General features: G+C 35.6%; 1 protein-coding gene across 11 annotated transcripts in view; it reads right to left on the reverse strand.

The window, feature by feature from the left end:
* Positions 1–23,161, reverse strand: part of Abcc9 (ATP binding cassette subfamily C member 9) — a 128,336-nt gene that overhangs the window by 65,020 nt on the left and 40,155 nt on the right. For 10 of the 11 annotated variants that reach the window (XM_048787292.1, XM_048787293.1, XM_048787286.1 and 7 more), the window contains 4 exons: positions 22,535–22,643; positions 18,440–18,547; positions 11,153–11,225; positions 8,284–8,389 (listed from right to left, as the gene is read on the reverse strand). In XM_048787292.1, the coding sequence (XP_048643249.1) occupies positions 8,284–8,389; positions 11,153–11,225; positions 18,440–18,547; positions 22,535–22,643 (396 nt within the window). The other variant, XM_048787296.1, reaches the window with a different exon arrangement.

Here is a 23,161-nt window from a genome sequence, read left to right on the forward strand (position 1 = left end):
AAATATTAAACAGCTTACAGACAAACCAGATTTAAAACAACAACAACAATAAAAAAAAACTTCTTCTTTTATGTCTTCTTCAGCTAGGAAAAAACTATTTAATAAGTTTCCAAAACATAGATAACAATGTTATCCTTTGTAAAAATTCTGGTGCATACAATTCCAACTCTGTTATCATTAGTTGTGGAAATTTGGGTAATCTCTGTAGAATAAAGTTTTCTAGTTTCATAAGGACTCTACATTTCCAGCATTCCCCTACTTTTAAATTTTGAATTTAATCTGTTTAAATTTATAAGTAACTACCTTAAGGCATGAATAGAAGAAATACTTTGGGGGTTTAACCATAGAAGATACAAAAAACATAGCTGGCTCACAGAAGCTTGTAAGAAAAACAGACATATATGGTATGTCTAACTACAATATCTGAATATCATAATTATGTGAGTTATGTAAAAAGTCAGCTCTGACTAATTGCATTTAGTTATACCTATGAGGAAAAATTGATTTGTTTTATTATCCTAATTTTTATAACAGATTCTGTTGAGCTGTATCATTCTGAAGGATATGAATTTAATAATCACACATATGTTTAAGCCTATAGGAACTACAAAAATAAATCCTATTTGTGGAAAATCTCATATGCTTTATGTGGTGAAAATTCACCTAATGGCATTATGTAGTGATATTTGGTTTAGAATTTTTAAGGACTATTTTCCCTATTGCATACTGCTAATGACATCTTGATATAGATGATGGAGACAGGAAGAAACTATCTCAGACTAAAAATTCCTATCAATAATGATTATTCCCTTTTTCAGGTTATCCATAAAAAAATCAAGTAATGAAATACTCAATTTCCTAGCAATATTTTCTACAGAATATGCTTTAGAGACAAAGACATTTAGATTTCATTTTTTAAAAAGCTATAAAAAGCCATAAAATGACCTCAATAGTTTTAGCTAATCTGAAAAAGAGAGAGAAGTAAGGAGGAAGAGCAGGTGTATAACAGAAATTAATGGGTTGGTTTGCATATTGATTAACCAGGTAGATAGGCTCATCAGACATTTGAAAATGTCATCCCAGGCTGGAGACATGGATTTGAAAGTCATGAACTTACTCAATAATGACTGATTAAAGTCCAGCTATTTTCAATACTAATTAAAATATTTATTAATCTCCTCCTAGTATAGAGAATACTAGAGATACAGTGGGCTAGGAGGATCCATTCCTTCTTTCTTGCTATTTCACTTTTGGGGGGAAGTCCAACTCCCTCCAAACCCTAAGGAAGAAACACTAAGATAGGTGAGGTACAGGGCGGTACTGGATCGCAGATACCCAAGCCACTTCTGACTAATCAGGGTAAATAGCAGAACTAATGGCAGAGGAATAATTAAGAGTGGGTTAGATGAATAAAAGATCCATAGTACTTTAGACTAGAGAAAATACAGATTGGACGGCCATCAGGTATCCTGCTCAGACAAGGAACGGATATAAATTCAGCATGGCTAAATTGTGTGTTTAAGTCAAGAAAAGGACTTAATAAACTTAAAAAGTTAAGCAAGCCAGATAATGAAGGTGCTTATAAACCATTTTACAAGACTTGAGTTTTTCCTTAGAGTAACTGTAAACCACTGAAAAGGCTTAATCAGGAGAGAGAAAGAAAGGTTCTGTTTAGAGACATTACTCCCATTGCGGAAGGTAACAAGTGAATTGGAGGGAATAAGACTGGAGGTGATGCAGAGACCACTGGAGGCTGTCAGGGTAATGAGGATAAGAAGGCAGTGCCCCTAATCAGAGCAATGGAGGGAGGGAGACACATTGAGAAAGCTAGCATTGTGACTGATTGGAGGGAGAGACTGAAGGAGAATAAGGAGTCAAGAGAAAAAAAGAGAAAGTATCTACAGTGGTAAGAGAAGGAGATAGAGCAGCATTTAACATATTCAGTGCCTAAGAAACAACCAAATGACTACGGCCAGGAAGCAGAATTTCAAACTCAAGAAAGAGATCTGAGAGACAAATGAAAAACTTTGGAGTGTTTTCTTTCACAATATATATCTTGGATACTGAAACTTTGGATTCCATCCTTTATTAGTAAAAAGCTCATGTAATGGCTCTTGTTTCATAAGAGAATAAAAGATCAGGAGCAGAGAGTGAAAACTAAAATCAGAGGAAGTGTTGTACCCAGTATGTGCAGATGTAGAAAAGGATAAATACTGAATCCTGAAAAATGTCACTGCTCATCAAAATGGCTAATCAAGAGAAATCTGGAGAAGAAATCAAGAGGAGTAGGCAAAATTTTAAGAGGTAAATTGGACTGTAAATTTTATTGGAAACTAAGCAAGGAGACCTTTTGAGAAGAAAGGTATTGGTAATGATGTCAGTGGCTAGGAGGTCAAGGAAGATAATGGCTAGAAAGGTTTCAATGAGCTATATGCCAAGATGCCATTGATGGCTTGGATAAGAATAGTTTTATTGGAGTAGTAGAAGTAGAAACAGATTGCAGTGGACTAAGGTGAAAATAGAAAATGAAGAATTGGATATGATGTTGCTTTATCTACCAAAGGAAAGGAATGGAGGGTAGCTGCAGTAGGCTTTGGGTCAAAATTAAAAAGATAGATGGTAGATAGGTAGATAGATGACAGATAGATAGATACATAGATATAGATAGATAGATAATAGATGTAAGAGTCTTCTTAGCTACAAACAGAAATGGGGTAAAAGCTAGGAACTGGACCATGTATGACACATATAAGGAAAGAAAGACAGCAAGCTATGGCTTCAGCGTCTCAGAATCTAGTAAGAAGACCATATTACATTTTAATAATTTCAATCAGGAGCAGAAGGGCCAGAAAATGAAGTATTTTCAAGTCCTGGGAGGATAAAAGAAGACTTTGCTAAGGAAATAAACACCCGACTTGACAATAGAAGAAAGAGGGAGGCTGGAATATGTGATTTGAAGGGACTACCCTCAGTTCATGCCCCTGGAGCACAGTGTCAAGGGTGGGTGGAATGAATGGCAGAATAGCAGCTGTAAAAGTTAAACAGGGTCCAGGTCATGAAAGGTCTTTGGGACATTTCCCGTATTCTTTTCTCTGTCAGTCAATACAAGATTATAAGCTAGAGGGAAGTAGTTAGAGTTTCATGTCAGAAAGGTAAATCTGCCAACAGTGTGCAGAAAAATTAAGAAGCCAGTAGAGTGAGTGGTCCACATTAAGTGGTATGTACCTGAACTAGGGAAACTAAAATAGACATAGAAATGTAAGGATGGGCATCAGAAAATTGGAAGAATGGAGATAGTAATTGGCTAGATTTTGAGGGTGATGGAAAGTGGAGTCTAGGTTGATGCATTGAGCTCTGACTTAGGCACCCACCAACTGATTTTAGGGGATAAGGATACAGCGTAATCAGGAAACAGGAGGAGAAGCAGGATTTGGAGATATGAGGGATAGAATTCCAGTTTGTAGGTATTGAATTTGCAGCTTGTATAAGCCTTTTTGGAGAGCTATGGGTCTTCAGAAGGAAGACTGTCTCAAAATGTATAGTAGGTATTATTAGTACTTAGAGAGTATCAGAATCAAAGTCATAATTTAAAGGATGATTGAAGGAGTTCCTATTGTCTATAGTAGACTCAGAAGAGCAGTCAAAAGGATGGAAGGAGAATTAGAGTATTCTTCCACTTCTTTCATCACAACTTTTACTGCAGCTCCTGACTTTCTTACTCATTGATTTTGGTTTACACTTAAAATGCAAGGTCAAATGGTCATTAATTTATTCACCTCCCCCTAAGAAATTCCTTCTTGGCCCTATTCAGTTAGGTCACCCATTTTGTTTTTATAAAATCTTGTACTTCTCCTTCTTGGTATTTATATAAAAGAATAATTAAATATATTTTTTTTCTTATTTTCTCATGGTCTCCTCTGGTAAACAGTAAATTTCCATGAAAATAGGGGCCTGGCTATCCTTATCTACTTATTTATCCTCTAACAACTAATATCATGATTTGTATGTAATAGATACACAATAAATATTTTTGGTAAGTGAATAAATGAAAGTGTCATGGAAATCAAGAAATGAATTGGTTTCAAGGAGTCGTGAGTGGTGAAGTGTCAGAAGCTATGAAGAAGTTTAGTAGGTTTGAGAACTAACAAGTGGGACCCAGCCCTTACGCAGGCATTGGTGAGAACTTTGTCCAGATGGCCACTCACAGAATGAAAGAAAAGAAAGGAGGTGAGTGTGGTAGACTGCTCTTTTGAAAAGAGAAATGTCCCAGTTGCTTGAAAGACAGGCAAAGCCATTTTTTAATAGAGGATAATGGAGTGTGAAGAGCAAGAAGTAAAGATAAAAGTGATAATTAAAGTAGTCAGTTCTTAAAAAGGCAAGAGAGCACAGAGGAGATCTTAATTTCTGAGAACTTTCCTCCAAAGTTCTAGGTATATTTTTCTATGAGGGTAAAAATAAAATGTGCTATACATCTATTACTTTTTAGAGGAAGAAAGGGAAGGTAGATATAGATACATTTCTAAGAATTCATCTTCCATGAGCAAATTAAAAATTATCCTATTCTCTCACATTTTCCATAAGTAACGTTACAGTCCTTTACTTCTGGAGATCACCTATTTCCACCCTCTCACATGACAATATGTTAATCAAAATCCATGTGGAAGGTTATTTTTTCCCCTTCCAAAACAAAGAAATAGAGTCAGCTCTGAATTCCAAAATTGGACCTTATTTGGTAACATGAAAATCAGTTGTTCCATGTCTAGACTCATCTTCCACCATAGTGGGGTAGTGAACAGCGCCAAAGGCAATAAGAGACAGCAAAGATACCAAATGGAAAATCTCCTTCTGGAAAATAGGATTTCACTTCTGAATGCCTCTCCATGTAGAATTTGTGTGTGTTTTCTTCTAAAAGTTAAAGTTAAAGTTGGTTTACTAGCAACTTCCAAGTATTATGGTTGATACATTATGGAATGGAAAGTGACTTTTTCAAGCTTACTTAAGTCAGGAACAGTATTTGGAAGAAGGAAAGCTAGATGTTGACAAAAACATGATGATCCAGGAAAGTTGACTCAATATATTATTGAATTATTATTCCTTCATGCCAAGCAAAGTCACACAAAGAAGAATAACTCTTTAATTCATCTGTCTTCAAATGCTGAATCACTGTTATAAAGCAGATTGCACCAAGGTGCTAAAAGATAAAACATCAGGATAGATGGATCTTGAATAGAATGGCTGGTGGCATGGATGAGAAAGAAAAGAAAACAAACATAAACATCAGCTATTCCTCACATGATTATTACGCATTCTGGTTTCTCTCACTGGAACCATCCATCAGATAAGGAATGTTAGTCCTATGTCCAAAAATATTAGGTATGAATGTATATCATGACACTCAGGAAATGACAACTTCATTCAGGTAGAACACTTGCTTTTCAACAAATGTAAAGCACACCCAGATGCAAGAATGATGTGCAAATTGGCATTCCAGCAATGTTAAAGAATATTTTAGTTCTTCTCTCCTTTCTCTCATCTTTCTCCTCTAGGTCTATAACACGTCAGACTGGGCCAAGGTATCTAAGAAGCATCTAAGAGTGTCTTGGTGTACCAGGTTCTACCCATGTAAATGGGTCCTAGATGAACAGCAGTGCCTTCTCTCCTGCCAGTGTAAATATTTCTCACTGCAGTAGGTCAGAGAACTTTCCTGGATTTTGCTGATGCCATTCTATGAAGATACAATTGAAAATAAAACTTATGCAATCAGAGATACGTGAAATGGTGAAAGAAGAACTATTTAGTTAATTGCTTCACTTGGTTTTGTGTTAAGCTTTAAAAAAATCTAAATCATCATCTTGTCAATACTGATGACTTCTAAATTAGCTGTATATTAATACTAATTAATATTTATATGCCCTTGCTTATTGAACTGGACATATAACTATTTTTTCTAGAATTAAAAGAGAAATCACAAATAACTCTTTAAAACAAAGTTCAGATCCTCCGAACATTCCTGATATAAAAACATGTCTCATCATATCCCTTACTCCTTCCCATGTGCCCTCTAAACCCTCAAAAAGCATTTACAAAATAAACTGTGGTGATATTTTCAATTTTTAAGTTAATTGACACATTAAATCTGGTTTTGAATGATTTTTTAGGAATATTGAGAACATTAAACATTAAGTAATTTTTATTGACTTTTTAAAAAATTAATATGGGAGAAATTTCTGTCATAGTTTTTCCAAAAAGAGAAAATTGTTAATTTTATTGAGTATACTTTTATTTCATCTTTTCTTCTTTGCTTCCTTCTATGAAGTTCAAATGAATGAATGTATAGTTCATGTTTTTTAAATTAAACAAAACTCCAGTTCACAAATTTCTATTAACTTATCAGATGATGATGATGATGATGATGATGATGATGATGATGATTATGTGTGGGGGATTGAACCCAGGGCCTTGTGCATGTGAGGCAAACACTCTACAAACTGAGCTATATCCACAGCTCTCAGATTATTATTTAAACCTTGTTTTCCTTCTTGATTTCCTTACCTTTATTTTGTAACTTCTCTGTCATTTTAAATTAAAAAATATACGATCTTTAAAAAACAAGGCAGGAAATAAATGACACATAAGCTTAATAAAGCAAAAAAAAAAAAAAACTAGATTGCATAAAATATTTTCCATATCCTCATGTCATCTGTTTATTCATTAATAAAGTAATGATAACAATGGGAGTCAATTTGGTCTAACTGGCACTGGGGCCTGGAAATAAAAGTAACACTGGAGAACTGATTATGAGAACTTCATAGAGCTATGAAAATGTGACCTCAAGCATTTTCTGGCACACAATACAATTTAATTTTGTAGGGTTTGTTCCTCATCCAAGAAGGGAGATGACAGTGGCAGGGCAAACACCTCTGAGGGCCTGAATTTAGTGATTGACAGGAAACTGCCATGAAGCAAACTGAGGTAGCAATTACTTACTGAGCTCTCTGCTCAACATTCTGTAAACGTTTCACTGCTACAATCTTGTAGATTTATACAATAGGGATACAATGTCCACTCAATGTTTCTCAGCCTCTTTCTTTTGTCAAAGTCACTGAAAACAAACTTTACAGTTCTACACTGATTCCAGGGCAAATTTTACATCTATGCATTTCTTTCTTTTCTTTAGTCTTTAAAATGGAATCTGTTCTGAATAGGCTTATAAATCATCTGTACTCCTTGAGGGATGTCTGCATATGTAAACAGCAGACTAAGTCACAATAGGACTCATGATAGTAGGTACAAAATGACATCTAAGAATACTTGTAGGTTAGGAGCAAAATTTTACAACTTCAGCACAACTGACTTTTGGGACAAGATAATTCCTTGCTGTGGGGACTTCCTTGTATATTGTAGGATGTTTAGCAGCATCTCTGATGCCTACTAGCTAAACAACAGCAGCCCAATTTCCCAGTTTAACAACCAAGCATGTCTCCAAATACTGCCAAATATACCTGGAGGCAAATTACACCTGATTTAGAGTCAAAAGCAGATAGTCTGATTTCTTAAATAAGCTATAACCAGTTTCTACATATAGGAAGTCTACCATGTAGGCCAAAGTAAATAAATATGATTTAGTTTTAAAAAAATTAAAATTACTCAATTCTATGTTATTATGGTTCTAAATAATTTTATGTTACCATGATGTTCTTTGAAGACCCAAAACTAACCATTCCAATAGTGAGATGACACACCATATCTCAGTTTTTACCTTTTTAGAGTTGCACAACATACCTGTCTGACCCATACATCTCTAACCAGATGCTTTTGGTGTCTACATTAAGCATGAGGAGAAATTTCTAATTCATAGTCTCTTATGAAGATTCTGAGAAACATCATTTAATATTTCTTCTCTATTGAATCACTCAAGTTTTGTTTGCATGTAAGCTTTATAAATAATGCAAGTTTCCCATAACTTATTTTATTATAAAATAAAATTTTAAGTTTTTTCTTTTAGTGCTACCCATTTATTTACCTAAAAAATGTCTTTATATCCCCAACCTTACTGTTATCTCTACAACATACTAGTTTATACCATTCTAAACCTCTATAATAAATCATTTTAAAACTTTTTCTTTATGACATTTAAGGTTTCCACTAATTTTTTTAGAAACTGTGCTTATTTGTAAGAGGTTCTCACACTCATAACATGGGAGTCTATTACTCTAAATATTTCCCTTGAAAGATTATCAGATATGTAACAGAACAACAGAAACCACTGAAAAATACACATACTTGCTCCAGTGCACTTTCCCTTCCAGTGTCTGCATCTCACCAAGGATGGCGAGGAGGAGAGAGGACTTCCCACATCCTACTTGACCCACAATCATGGTTAACTGACCTAGAGAGACAAAATGAAAAGATAATAAAGAAGATGGAAAGTAACTTTCAGCGAAATAAATTAAGACACATTTAGAAATGATGGCCCCCAAGAGGAGAGATAACTTAATCTAGGAGACAAATCTAACAGCAGAAATTAGAAATCCATTGACTATTATCAGAAGTCATCATATGTTGTAAGAGACGGCAAACACATTTCAAAACTGATTTGTAATTTATTAAAAAATTAGCAGTTCAGCTAACTGGGAAAAAACACATTTATAAAAACACATTTATGAAGGGCCTGGTCTGGTTTCTAGCAATAAAGTCATCTAAATAGCTCCTTTCTTGATGTATCTGTCTTTGTTGAAAAGAAAAGAAAAATTAAAATATGTAGGTCTTAACTTATTATCTTAAAACGAAGAATTGCTGAAATTGTTAAAGACTGCAATGAAATAATTTCCTAAATCATCTAGATTAGTTTTAAATTTATTATTCAATTCACTCAGGAGAAAAAGGAAGTTTTGAGTAAAATAGATAAATGAGGTGAAAGTGATTTGAACTAAGTTACTAAGACATTCCCCCTAAATTCTCACTTGGGCCTGCAGATATTACGGAGAAGTACTAACCTATTGACCATTAGGCCATGTCAAATAAATATTTCTATTCAATTATCCAGATATTTCAAATAAAGTTATTGGCTTTATTTCTATTTTTTCTCTTTAATACCTGGGTATAAATGGTATTGTTTTCTAAATTTCCTTTATGGACAGTTTGTTGATCGTATATAACTGTTAGGAATAAACATGGCCAACAGGAGAAAGGCTTGTACACTAAAAACTACAAAACAGTAATAAAAAAAATTGAAGACAACACAAGTATAAGTAGAAAAATATCCCATGTTCATGGATTTGAAGAATTAATATTGTTAAAATGTCCATACTTTAGAACACAATCTAGAGATTCAATGTGACCTCAATCAAAATCCCAAGGGCATTTTTAACAAAAATTGAAAAATTAACTAAAACTCATATGGAACCACAATAGACCCAAATAGCCAAAGCCATCTTCAGAAATAAGAATACATCTGGAAACATCATAATTCTTTACTTCAAAATACAATTACAAAGCTGCAGCATTCAAAACAGTGAGGTACCTGCTACATGAAGACAAACAAAGAGACCAAGGGAACAAAAGAGAGAGCCCAGAAATAAACCACATATACCACAGATCCTCAACAGAGACAGCAGGATAATGCAATGGGGAAAGCATAGTTTCTTCAACTAGTGATGTTGGGAAAATAAAATTCACACACAAAAAATGAAATTAGACTGATAGATTGCATGATGCACAAAAATCAGTTCAAAATGAACTAAAGACTAAACTGCCAGACACAAAAATATAAAAATCCTCGAAGACAAATAGGGGAAAAACTTCTTGATAATGATTTGGCAATGATTTCTTGGATTTGACATCAAAATCAAAAACAACAAAACAAAAAGTAGAAAAGTAAAACCACATCAAAATAGAAACCTTTTGCCCAGGAAAGAAAATGATCAACAGCGGGAAAATTCACTGACAAAATAGGAGAAAATATTTGGGGGGGGGGGGCGAAATAGCACAATTTAAAAAATGATCAAAGGAATTTAATACATATCTCTCCAATGAAGACATAGGAATTGTAACCAGGTATATAAAAAGATGTTTAACACCACTAATCAAGGAAATGCTGATCAAAATCACAGTGAGATATCACTTCACACCTGTTAGTATAGTTATTGTAAAAAACAAGATAACAAGTGTTGGCAAGGATGTGGGGAAATGGAAACCCTATAGACTGTTACTGGAAATGCAGAACTGTACAGCCACTATGGAAAGCAGAATGGCAGTTCTTCAATTTAAAAACAGACCTACTATATGATTCAGCAATCTCACATCTCAGTGTAGAGGCAAAATAATTACAATTAGGACCTTAAAGATATATTTGCACTCCATGTTCACTGTAGCATTATTCAGAATATCCAAGATAGAGAAACAAGCCAGATGTTTACTGACACATGAATAGATAAAGAAAATGTGGTATTTATGTACAAAGAAATATTATTTTCTCTTGGAACAAGACACAGTATAAGTAATAAACAAGTAATAATATACCAAAAAAAAAGAAATGCCATTTTCTCTATTTTACTTTAAAAATAAACAAATAAATGGCAAATTAATAAAATTATGGGGTAACTGAGTCTTAAATATCTTGAAAACTTCATCAGTATTCTTCAGAAATAGAAAATAGTTTTCTTACATATGTGCTTTTTTTAAAGCTTTTTGCACACAAAATGAGAAATCAATTATACCACTGTTTAAGTGGCACTAACCAGCAGTAAATAACTTGTTCAAAGATTGTCTTTTGTGTTGAAAGGCAGGCTTTATCATTCTAGTCATCCTCCAGTGATATAGCAGCTCATGAGCAACATGGTACAAATAGGTAATCCTAACCAACTGCTTGTGTCCTTTAAAAGTCCTTTTTTTGTGAAGCTCAGTTATCTTGGAAAACTATGATTGTTATAAACAACAATTACGGGGCTGGGGTTGTGGCTCAGCGGTAGAGCGCTTGCCTCACACGTGCAAGACCCTGGGTTCGATCCTCAGCACCACATAAAAATAAATAAATAAAAATAAAGGTATTGTGTCCAACTACAACTAAAAAATAAATATTTTCTAAAAAATAACAATTACAAATGTACATGTGTATAACAAAGTATAACAATGTATAACGAAGGACTCTTACCTGTTGGAATTCGAATGTCTATATTGGATAATGTAGCTAAACCACTGCCCCATGAAAAGTATCCATTTGTGACCTAGAGAATATGAATACAGAAATTAAGTCATCTATGTGGACTACAGAATATTTCTAATTTCAATGTATTTTCTTTTTATAGTGCTGAGACTTTCAAAATGAGGTATGGTAAAAATTCTAGTAGAAAGTTGTAACTAGTGGTATAAATAAAAAACAAAGAAGAATCAAAGTGAAAGGAGGATCTTTCAATTAGTGATATTTTGAAGAATGCTAAAAATCACAGGGATTTTCTTTAAAAGTTTGGGATTACTGGATCATTTGTATCTGAGCATCTTTAAAATTAATCATCCCAAATATTATCCAAAGAAATCCTTACACCAATTACTTTCTCAGTACTAAGACAACTCCCCAAATCCCGAAGATATAAAATGAAGAACAGAAATAACCACAGATTTTTCTCACAAAATGACTTTATGGGCTGAGGAAGACTCTGTATTAATGAAATTCCTAAAGATGTAGAATGACCATTGTTCATCGAAGTTAAAATAAAGAGTAAAGGGGGCAGGAAATAAACACAGACATGAGGCAACACTTCTGGGTGGTATAAATGTCCACAAGACCCTACGTTCATCCCAACAGTCTATTTGCTTTAGTAGGTCATGTGGACTTGATGACCTTCATAGTTGTAAAAATGGGAAATGAAAGGAGATGTAACAGAACCCAAGGATTAGGAAGGTGAAACAGACAAAGACGAGAGCAAAAAAGGTGCTGGAAAAGTCAGGGGGAACTAAAGATATGCCTAGCTCTTAAGTTAGAATTTTATTTCAAAACCACAAATGATGAAATTTCTGAGCACATTCTTATTTAGGAATTTTTTGAAAAGAATTGGTGCCATCTAAATTGTAACTAAATATTGCCCTAGAAAAGATCTTTGTAAAATAAAGGATGAAAAACTTTGAAAAGGCAAGGTTGGGTTTTCCTCTGCAGGTTTTCTCTAACTTGTACAATGTATGGCACAGCATTAATAACTATCATGTAGTTATTTAAGGATGGGTCATGGAAGGAGGGAGCACAGACAGGCAGAATGGTTGATCACCTTACACATATTGTCTATGCACCTGCTGTGTGAGGCTTTGTGTGAGGACTGGTGTAGGCTACAAAGAAGTTATAATGAATGCATCATCCCTGCTTCCTTGGAGCTTGCAATTGATTAAGTAAACAGACCATGGAAAGACAAGTTATGCACTGTGTAGTGATGCTTCTGTTAATGATGGGTTGTGTAGAAAAGGGCAGCCTGGTAAAATTATACTGTCTAGTGAGGTTGTAGTCACCTTGTTTTGCATACTCTATGATGTCCCCACAGGGACAAAACTGCTTGATGCATGTCTCCAAACTTATCCCACCATCAAGATGCATATGATAAGTGTACTACAAGACAGCACAGGATCAGTACCAAATAGGACAGGCAATAAGAGCAATAGCAGTTCAGAAAAGAAATCATTTATCTAGGATGAGTCAAAAAAATTTTGGAAGAAGAGGCCCTTTAGCTAGTTTTGGAAAACATACTAAATGTCAACAAATGCATTTCTGGGTAAAGTACTACAGTAAGAATTGACCAAAGATCAGAAAATAACAAAATATGTTGTGAGAAATTAGGGACTGAGTTGGCTGGTGCAGGCATTGAAGATACTGTAGCAAAACGACAAATGACATGCAAAGAAATTATATAGCCTCAGAGGTGGAGGAGCCCTTTGTTAGAGAGCAGGCAAGGAAGCTAAAAGAGGTACCAAAATAGATGCATTTGGAAGAGAGCCAGCATGAAGTTGAGAGGCTCCATGTGACACTGTCAAGGTTTTCAGTGCATTGGGAGCTAAGGTTATCTGCAGAAAGAGGAGTAAAAGAGGGAGAAGGAGGTGGGAGGACCGTGGTGACAGGTGAATAGATACTGTAGGTGTGGAAAATAATGCTGAAGAGAGGCATGTGCAAGGATCACGAGAACTCCTGAAGGTCACTGAAACTGGAGATAATAAATCTGTGCCAAGCAGTGCCTTTGTGTCATTTTATCCATGGCACTCAGCAGCCTGGTTATAGATGTGCAGAAGTCATGAAGTTAGTTTGCTACAGAAGTGTAATAAAGGACTGGGAGAAAAAAGTCGGGGGAGCTGAAGATGCTGGAGATTTCAATGAAGTCAAAAAACAATAAGCATGAAGGTGAATGCTTGGGAAAGCTCGAGATCAGGATTTTGTTCAGTGACTGGTTAGTAACATTTTGTTGTCGGTGACATGGAGTAAGATGTTAGAGGGGGAGCAGTTTCAGGTGGTGACCAAGGGTGAACAAAGGGGAGGTCCTGCAAGTGGAGTGACAGTAGATAAAGGGTTTCTGAGCTGGATGCAAGATAGGCTGTGAATTTAGAAGTTTAAATCACACCCATGTGAGTTAATACAAAGGAAGAATGATGGAATAAGCAAGAGGTGTTAACATCTCATTCAAGGTAGGGGAGTGACTGAGAGGTCCTCTGTTAAGAGCTGTGAGAAGGGTAGAAAATGCCATAGCTTCACCAGAGGGAAAGACATGGTCTGAAAATAACAGCAAAGAGCTAAAGATGTAGCATCACCTCCTGTACTGATGCTACACAGAAGTAAAAGAGGACACAACCTCCATTCCAGAAAGACAGGGAGAAGGCCAATGTCAATTTCCTCTGCTAAAATTTATACTTTCATCTCCTCCTGCCTTGCACAAAATGCACTCATTTCTCTACCAGCAGGGTTAAAATCTTGGCTTTCTAACTAGCTGTTTGACCTTGGGAAACCAGTTAACACATCAAATTTGCATGTAAGGTTTACATAAGGATGGATACAATAATGATCATTATACTAGGGTTTGTGATAGAGGGAGGATGAAGGAGAGTTCAAACCTCTGCTCAGCCAGCCATGACCGTCACGAAAGATAAATAAAATGCAGTCATGCATGCTACAGAATGTCAGGGTGCAGTTAGATGGAGCAAACTATCATAAAAACATTTAAGCAAACTGAAAGCACATAAATGCTATGGCAACACTACCTATTTTGCAAGGATATAAGCTTGTTTAAGCACTCGTGTCAAGTGCTTAGAGCTGGAACCATAACGTTGGGGCTGGAGAGTAAATCTGGGAGCATTAAAGGCAAGAGCCAGACAGGCTCAAAAAAGTCACCCATGGTATGCTTCCATTTATATGAATTATCCAGAACTGACAAATCTATAAAGACAGAATGCAGATTGGTGGTTGACAGTGCCAAGGGGCAGGCAGAACTAGAGAGCACCTGCTTAATGGGTGTAAGGTCTCCTTTTGGGGTGATGCAAATGTTTTGGAACTAGGTACAGGTGATTGCACAACATCCTGGATGTTAATTGTTCACTTTAAAATGATTAATTGCTACTATGTGGATTTCATCTGAATTAATTTTTTTTTTTAATTTTAAAGGCAGGGCAATTATACAGAACTTTGTCTATTTCTTCCTGCTGGAAATGGGTAAAAATGATGAATAAAATATAATTTCTGAAAAATCTCATTTAAGCAAGAGGTAAGGAAACATCAAGTCAAAATATAAGAAAAATACAAATTTAGACATGTGGACCCAGAGGTCTACCTCTTTCCTCCACAGGGTGAAGCATAACTAAGAAGAACAGCAAAAATGCTGTGCATGGTGGTGCACACCTGTAATCCCAGTGGCTCAGGAAGCCGAGACAGGAGTATCTCAAGTTCAAAGCCAGCCTCTGCAACAGCGAGGTACTAAGCAACTCAGTGAGATCCTGTCTCTAAATAAAATTAGGGCTGGGGTGTGGTTCAGTGGTTGAGTGCCCCTGAGTTCAATTCCTAGTACCCCCTCCCCCCACAAAAAAACCCAAAACAGAAGAAGAAGAATAGCAATAATGTCTAAGCAATAAGGTTCTACTAGATATCAGTATTTAATAGAAAGCTATAATAACCAAAACAGTGAAAACCTGGGCAAATAGGCCATAGAAAAATAAAGACCTGCATGCTATAAATACATACACGAATATATCCTTGATTTGTATTTGAAGATAGATAGGGACAGTGGTTAATATATAAGGCCAGGGCAAATGAGTTATCATACTTAAAATTAAATAAGATCTTACTGATATATTACCAAAAGTAGTGAAATAACTAGTACTAAATTTCCTACTGATTTTTTTTTCTGGGATTGAACCCAGGGATACTTAAATACTGAGCGACATCCCAGCCCTTTTTGGTTTTTATTTTGAGACAGATTCTTGGTAAATTGCATAGGGCCTCACTAAATTATTGAGGCTGGCTTTGAACTCACAATCCTCCTGCCTTAGTCTTCAGAGCCACTGGGATTACAGGTGTGCCCCATCATGCCCAGCAAAATTTACAATTTATTTATTACTAATTTTTCTACTAATCACATCCCTACTTAATATTAAACACAGAAATTGATCATAAGTGGATTAAAGGACTAAAAGTGATCTGAGCATGGTGGCACAAATCTGTAATTCCAGCGACTCAGGAGGCTGAGGCAGGAGGATCTGCAATTCAAAGCCAGTCTCAATAATTTAGGGAACCCCAAAACAACCTAGCAAGACCCTGTCTCTAAATAAAGTATAAAAAAGGGCTGAGATGTGGTTCTGTTTAAGTGTTCCTGGGAAAAGTACTAAAAGTGAAAGGTATAGATTCAAAGATTTTAGGACCTAATGTAAACTATCTCCATAGCCCCTGAGTAGGAAAAGTTTTCTTAAATGAGAATAAATAAATAAATTACTAGATAAATAAATAAATAAATAGAAGAATTAACCATAAACAGAAACTTATATAAACTAGACTATCTTAAAATTAAGAACTTCTGGCCTGGCGTGGTGGCACACACCTGTAATCCCAGCTGCTTGGGAGGTTGAGACAGGAGAATCACGAGTTCAAAGCCAGCCTCAGCAATGGCAAGGTGCTAAGCAACTCAGTGAGACCCTGTTGCTAATAAAATTCAAATAGGGCTGGGAATGTGGCTCAGTGGTTCAGTGCCCCTGAGTTCAATCCCTGGTACCGGGAAAAAAAAATGAAGAACTTCTGTTCATTGAAAGTTACAATAGAGTGAGAAGCCAAGCTACAGAGTGGGAGAATATTGCCACATACATAATTGCCAACATAGCAGAAGCCAATTTCTTTTTTTAAAGGAGAGGGAAATATAATGAGGCAATTCACAAAAGAGGAAATTCAACTCCAAATGGGGACACACACACACACACACACACACACGGTCTCCCATTAATGATGGTTTGACATAATTATTTTTCTACTTTTTGATGATATAAAACCATACACATTCAGTAGAAACAGTACTTTCAATCTGGTCTTCTCCTGGGCTAGTGAAGTGCAGTGCTATGCCTTCTTGTAATGCCACGCAACAGCAGCAGCAGCAGCAGCACATGCCAGAGTCATGTGATCAGGAGGAAAAACATCTGATGGTCTGCAGCGCACCATGTCACTAACTAAGCTATAACATTTAGTCAGTCAGGCGTGTTAATTGCACTTTTGACTTACAATATATTCAACCTATGATAGTTTTTCCAGGACAGAACCCCATCATAAGTTGAGGTGCACCTCTATATGAGAAAATGCTCTACCCGACAGTCAGCAGTAACAACAAAAAATGCAAATTAAAACCTCAGTAAAATATAGTTGCATTTCTCCCCTAGCATACAACACGGCAGCAAATCAGAAGCATTGGTGAAGACATGGAGGAACTGGAACTCTCAGTCCATGGTGGTAGACATGTTCACTGGCATTATCACTTTGGAAAACAATTTTGCATTATCTAGGAAAGTTGGAGATGCATGTACCCTAATATTCAGCAATCATTAATAATAGTTCCTCCAGACTGCGAGATACCTCAAAGTCAGCAAAGCAGAACAGATGAGAAAGTGCTGGTACATTCATACAATGGAATACTATGCAGTAATGAGAATAAAAGAATTATGGTTTCACACAGCAACACAAATAAATTAGGCATACATAATATTTAACAAAAGAAGCAAAACACACATATACACACCTATTTAAACTTAAAAAACTAAAAATATGCTTTTTTTAAAAGGACATATGAAAGTCAAAATGGCATTTATATCTGCAGGGGCAGGTATGAGAGAGTGCGAAGATGTATATTCCAGGGATTTCCAAGGAAGTTTGCAAATATAAATATGTAATGATCTCTAGTATATTGTATTTCACAATAAAACACAGCTCAAAAAGATAAATGAATTATTAGGACCTAAGAGTTTTCACTAGGAATAAAAAAAATTGGAGTTTAAAGGTGAGTTTGAAACTATGGTGGCTATTCAGAAGCACAGTAAACTCTAGAGGTGGGATTAGCACTAGTTTCTTCCTCCAGTGACAGACTTGCTACAGTTGTGGCATACCTATTGTGGTACAGGTGTTGTCAGGTGTCAAGGAGAGCAAGAAATAAATGTAACTCTTGGCTCTACTATATACCCCACTGAGCCTCCTTTGCTGTCTGATTGCCTTGGACAGTGCAGGGGAGCTGGAAAACTTGAAGTAGCCAGGGTAAGTAGGTTTCTAAGAGGGCTAGTTCCAGGACTTTGGTGGTTCTAATGTCCAGAGTCCCTTGGCTGCTGCAGGGAGCTGGTCTAGGGCCTGCACATTTCTGACTTCTATCTGGGACTCATCTCAGCCATCAGTCCCTCAGCCTGCATTTCTGAGGTTCCCTATTCTAAGTTTTACCTAAGCACACAAGCCTAAGGAGGGTATAAAGAGCTGAGTGTGAAATGAGATCACCACAGGCAGGATGGCGTGATAGGAAGCTGAGTGAAGGCATATAACGCTGGCTTAAGCCTTTTGGGTTGAAAACAATTACAATTTATTTCCTCGTCTGGGTTTATAATATTGGTGTTCTCTATAAATCTATGTATGCAAGAGCACTCCCCACAGCATACAACACAGAGATATGTTATATACTAGCTTTAATGCAGATTCACCAGAAAGGCTCATTTTCCAGGTACCAAATCATACTGCTGGAGCTATACCTGTGGTTGGGAGGCAAGGAAGAGATGAGAACAGTAAAACATTTAGGGAAACAGGAAAAACAGGACAAAAAATCTAGGGATTTTTTTCCAAGTACTATTAGGATTCTTACCACTGTATAGAGATTTTGAGGACACAATTTGGGACACTTTTGCAGAAATTCAACATAAAAGAGTAACATAAATGTTTCTCTTTGTGTACAAATCTAGGAAATAAAATAACCTTTATTGCAATATCCTCTGTTTCTGCAGGACGAAGTCTTCTTGTTGATTGCTCATAGCTGTCCAGGTGGTATCTCCCAGGCTGCTTCCTGTTTATAGTTTTTGGCTGCTACATTCCAAATAGAAAAGAACACAAGTTGAAGCTTTATGAAAAAAAATTGAGATTTTGCTGAACATTAACACGTTGCTACTTCAATTCCAAGAAAAAGAAACAAGTAAAGTGAATGTCATGTTATGATTTTTCAGTGGTTTCTCCATAAAAGCAAATAATGAAAAAATGTTGAGCTATGATGTGAAACCTAATTCTCTAGCCTCTTATAAAAAAAAATGAAAAGAAGATGTGGTACTTGCAAGTGATGGTGGTGAAGTACTGAATCCCAAATAAGGATCTGGATATTTTTTCTCCAGCAATGTGGATGAATCTATCTAGGAAATAAAAACCTGTGTGTCCTATCAAAACATTATCAGATTAACTCAGGTCAAATTAGAATCCATCAGTTAGGCCCACTGGGCTTATAAGCATTCCAGCAATGTACTATTGATCATTCTTGGAATCATGAGGATTTAGAGTCTGATTCACTCACATAAACCAGAATGTTCTACACATGAATCTACTGTGGATTGGCAAAAGCAAAAACCTTCAGGATCTTTTGCTGAAAGATAACCAATGTTTCATAAGGAGATTCCTAAGTATTATAGGATGATCTACTCTATGTCAAATATTATTGCACTATTTCTAGTTAATGGTCTGAAGCATTCTAGAGAGGAAGACTGCTGTGGTGAGAGAGATCATCTTCAAAAATGTGAAGTAAACTGAAGTCTAACTAGAAATTTCTCATTCTCTAATTTTGAGTTTAATTTCACATGTTTGAAGTCACATGGCTAATGACTTGAACATTTACATCTCCAATGCTGATTTCACATAGCTAGAGATGAATTTCTAAAGAGAAGGTAAAAATTTAGCTACATAAACCTCTAACTTGGAAAAATTTCTAAGCTCAAAATTAGTTCCAGGAAGTTAGCAAACAAGTTATTTCAAGATAAATGACTATCTGCCTTTTTCAAATATTTCTTGGGAATTATGAAAACTAAACAGTAATATACTTTAAAACTTAAATTATCTAAAAAGCAAAGGATTCTGGAATAGTGAAAATTTTTTTAAAAAATTTTTGACTTGGAATTGTAGGTTTAGTTTTTTGAAAAATCCACTGAATTTTACTATGGGAATTAGGAATGTTCTTTTAAAAAAAATCAGTAATTTAATCCAAACAAGATATTGCTTTTCCAATTTCCATCAATTGGTGTCCCAATAGACCATCAAACTATCAAATAGTACAATGCTAGGCTTCATACAAATAAATACACAGTTTAAAAAATCACTGAGCAAATTGAGAGTAAAATACTAGCAGTGATTACATCACATAGAAAATACTAAACATATTTAACTTAGAAAAGAGAGTATGTGTGTGTTGATGAAATTTTATTCCAGTTTTGCTCTTCCTTTCCACAGCCCTCACAGATAGCTCTAGAAGTGCGTTACATGAGATGTTGCAGAAAGTCATTATTCTTTAGAATACATATATTTTCCATACACAACAGGTCTCCACCTATGTGTAAAATGCACTGTCTTCTGGTGTCACTAATTCTATCGTAGCATTGCCCTCAGAGGTTCAAAAGGAATGACTTCACGAAACTGAGGAGAGGGTGGGAAGAGGAGATGTGTTGACAGAGATTTGAGCTGGAGTCCCACAGATGTAATTTGAAGAGGCTCTGGCTCTAGAATGTCACTAACTCTCCATGGAGATTCTACAGCCAAAACCACTTAGCTCTAAGCTTTTACAGAATACATAGAATGTTAAGCGCGCTCAAGAAGGAGTTTCCATTAGTGTTATTTTCAAACACAAAGATTTTTTTTCTCTCCATTTAAAAAAGCTGGTCGTTTGTGGTTTGGCGCATCAGCAGTGATGAATGATCCTGAAAGACATCAGAAGTCCGGTCTGGTTTCAATAACCCCGAAGATATTGGATGCATCTGAAGAGGATTCTATTTTCCTTCCAAAAACCTATCTCAGTTCAATTTTTCTCCTATTCTTCATCTCATACAAAAAAAATATTACTCAAATTTCCCTAATTTCATGAACTCAACCTTCTACATCCCCTTTATTGAGGTCATCTCACTTTGCTTATCCCCACATCTCTGAAAGATGATCTAATGGGTTCTTTGGTAGACTAAGCTCATCCAAAGTGTGATGAGGCTGGTTCTAATCAAATATTTGACTTTCCTGATGCCTAAAACTACAGTCACTCTGTAATGTATTCTTGTTCCTATCTCTATATCCACCCAATGGCAAACATGCATTGTTACTACAGCACAGGTAAGCATGGTTTTAGTTCCTTCTTAGACAAAAATCATACCTGCCCAATAAAACTACTTGAAAGAAAGCAAAAAATAAATAACTCCAGAAAAGTAGAAAAAAAAACAATAAGGCTAAATATAGCCAAGTGCTGCCTTAACTATTTTTAGCAACTTAAAACATGATACGAAAGAAAATTTAATATAGATTGACTTTCTTGTAAAGGCTTTCCAAGTTCTCCAGTCAGAAGACAGCAAGTACATTTTTGTTGGGCCACATAAATGGTAAATATATTCATATTTTTCCAATCATTACACAAGTAACTAATATTAACTGATAACATGACTCATTTTGGAATAAAATCTCTCCACTTTACTGTTATGAAATATACATATAACTTTTAAAAATTTCTTCAGAATTTTTCAGACACACCCTTCAAGAAAGTGATATAATCCAGTCCCACTGATTTCAATATTCTCTAATGGCTAATGATTTGTACATTTACATCTTCAGTGCTGATGCCTCTTTCTAGATGTCTGTGTCTCAAAATCATGTATAAAACACACCTTTTGATTTCACCTCACTACTTTAAACCTTGCCAATGACTTCTTTTTGCATGCTACTAAACTCCAAATTCTTCTGGTCTACAGGACTCAGTCATTGTTATTACTTTGTCTCACTTTTCCTTCTTCACGAGGCTCCAATCATAGTGTATCTTTGTCTCCTGAAAATAAGTCGAAATAATTCCCACCTCAAGATCTTCGTACATGCCTGTTCTCCTGACTGAAGTGTTCCTTTTGTTTACCAATATCCCATTGTAGGACAGGTACCTATAGGTCTCACAGGTATCAACTCAAATGATGGCTCTTCAGAGAAGCCCTTTTATAAATGACCACCCAGTTTTGAGTATCCCATTTGTGTAATGTTCTTTTATTTTCTTCACACAGTGCATTTATATAATGTTTTAAACTTGTGATTTGACTCTAAGACAGCAAACTCTGGGAAAGTAAAGATCTCAGGTGCCTCTCAGGTGCCTTGTTAATAGCCACATCTTTAGGTCCTGGCACAAAGCACAGGGCAGCCAACAAGTCTGTAAAACCAGGCAAATACATTATAAATGGTTTATTTGTATTGCATGTAATACATGTCAAATTAATATTGAGGGTTTACAGACTTTATGTAAAACTGAGTAAATATATGTGTCAAGGATGAATGAACTAACCAGTCTACAAGTCATAGATTCAGGTTTTAATTCTGACCCCAACCCTTGCTAATCTTATGACTTTGTTCAAGCTACACAACTGTGCAAATTCAATATGTGCAGAAGAAAGTAGCAATGTATTGTAATATATTAAGTAGATAAAACTACATAATGGATCAGAAAGCATATTTTAAATTAAAAAGTATACTATAACTAAAAGAAATAAGAATGTGGTATAGGCTTATTTTATATTGTTTTTATATAAAGCTTGGATCAAATACCCTCTTAATTTCCTTTTGAGTTGAACACATGTTGCCCCTCTTGGGATAATTATTTCATGATATATAAAGACAAGCTTTATAGCCTCATACATTTGTTTATTGATTTTATACTTGGGAGGTATTTTTTTAATATAGAAGCAGGTAGAATTTTTTCTTCATAGAGATTAAAAATAAAGCTTACAACTTTTCTAATTGCATCCCCATTAAACCATCCATTCTGTCAAGAACATTCACAGCTTCTGCAGTGAGAAAAGCACTTACCACTGTGGTATGTTTCTTACAGGACTCAAAAGGCAAAGAACCTTCGCCGGTCCGCCAGCTGTCGTCACCAATCTCATCACTCAAGAGAAACTCATTCAGCTTTTGAACACTGCAAAAAGCAACAAACAGAACAAGGATTAGCAGTAAAACTCCCACCAACAAAAATACCTAAACAAACAAACCTTCCTCTCACTCAGTACCATGGTGAACAGGCTCTCTAAATCATTTCTCAAGACCATCTGGAAATTCAGCTAGATTGACCAAATGTTCTAAATTGCCCAGGACTGAGCGGTTTTTAGGACAAGACATTCAATGCCAATATCAGAAAAATCTCAGGAAAAACAAGAACCTTGATCATCCTAAATTTAATAGAACTTCTTTCTTTCTTTTTATTGTTGTTGTCATTTGTAACTATATTTTCTGTCAAAACTAGTGGGGCCAAAAAGGAAGGTGGAATAGGGTGATTAAAAACAATACCACCAATAAGGAAAATATTCTTATAATTCTAATTTTACACATGAGAGGAATTAAGCATAAAGCAGTTAAGTAACCTACTTAAAAATCACTTAGGGTCCCTGACCACTGAGGAATCCGGCTTAAGCACTATTTTATACATATTTTCTAAAC

This window comes from Marmota marmota, unplaced genomic scaffold (genome assembly GCF_001458135.2).
Source record: "Marmota marmota marmota unplaced genomic scaffold, marMar, whole genome shotgun sequence".
Classification (NCBI taxonomy): Eukaryota; Metazoa; Chordata; class Mammalia; order Rodentia; family Sciuridae; genus Marmota; species Marmota marmota.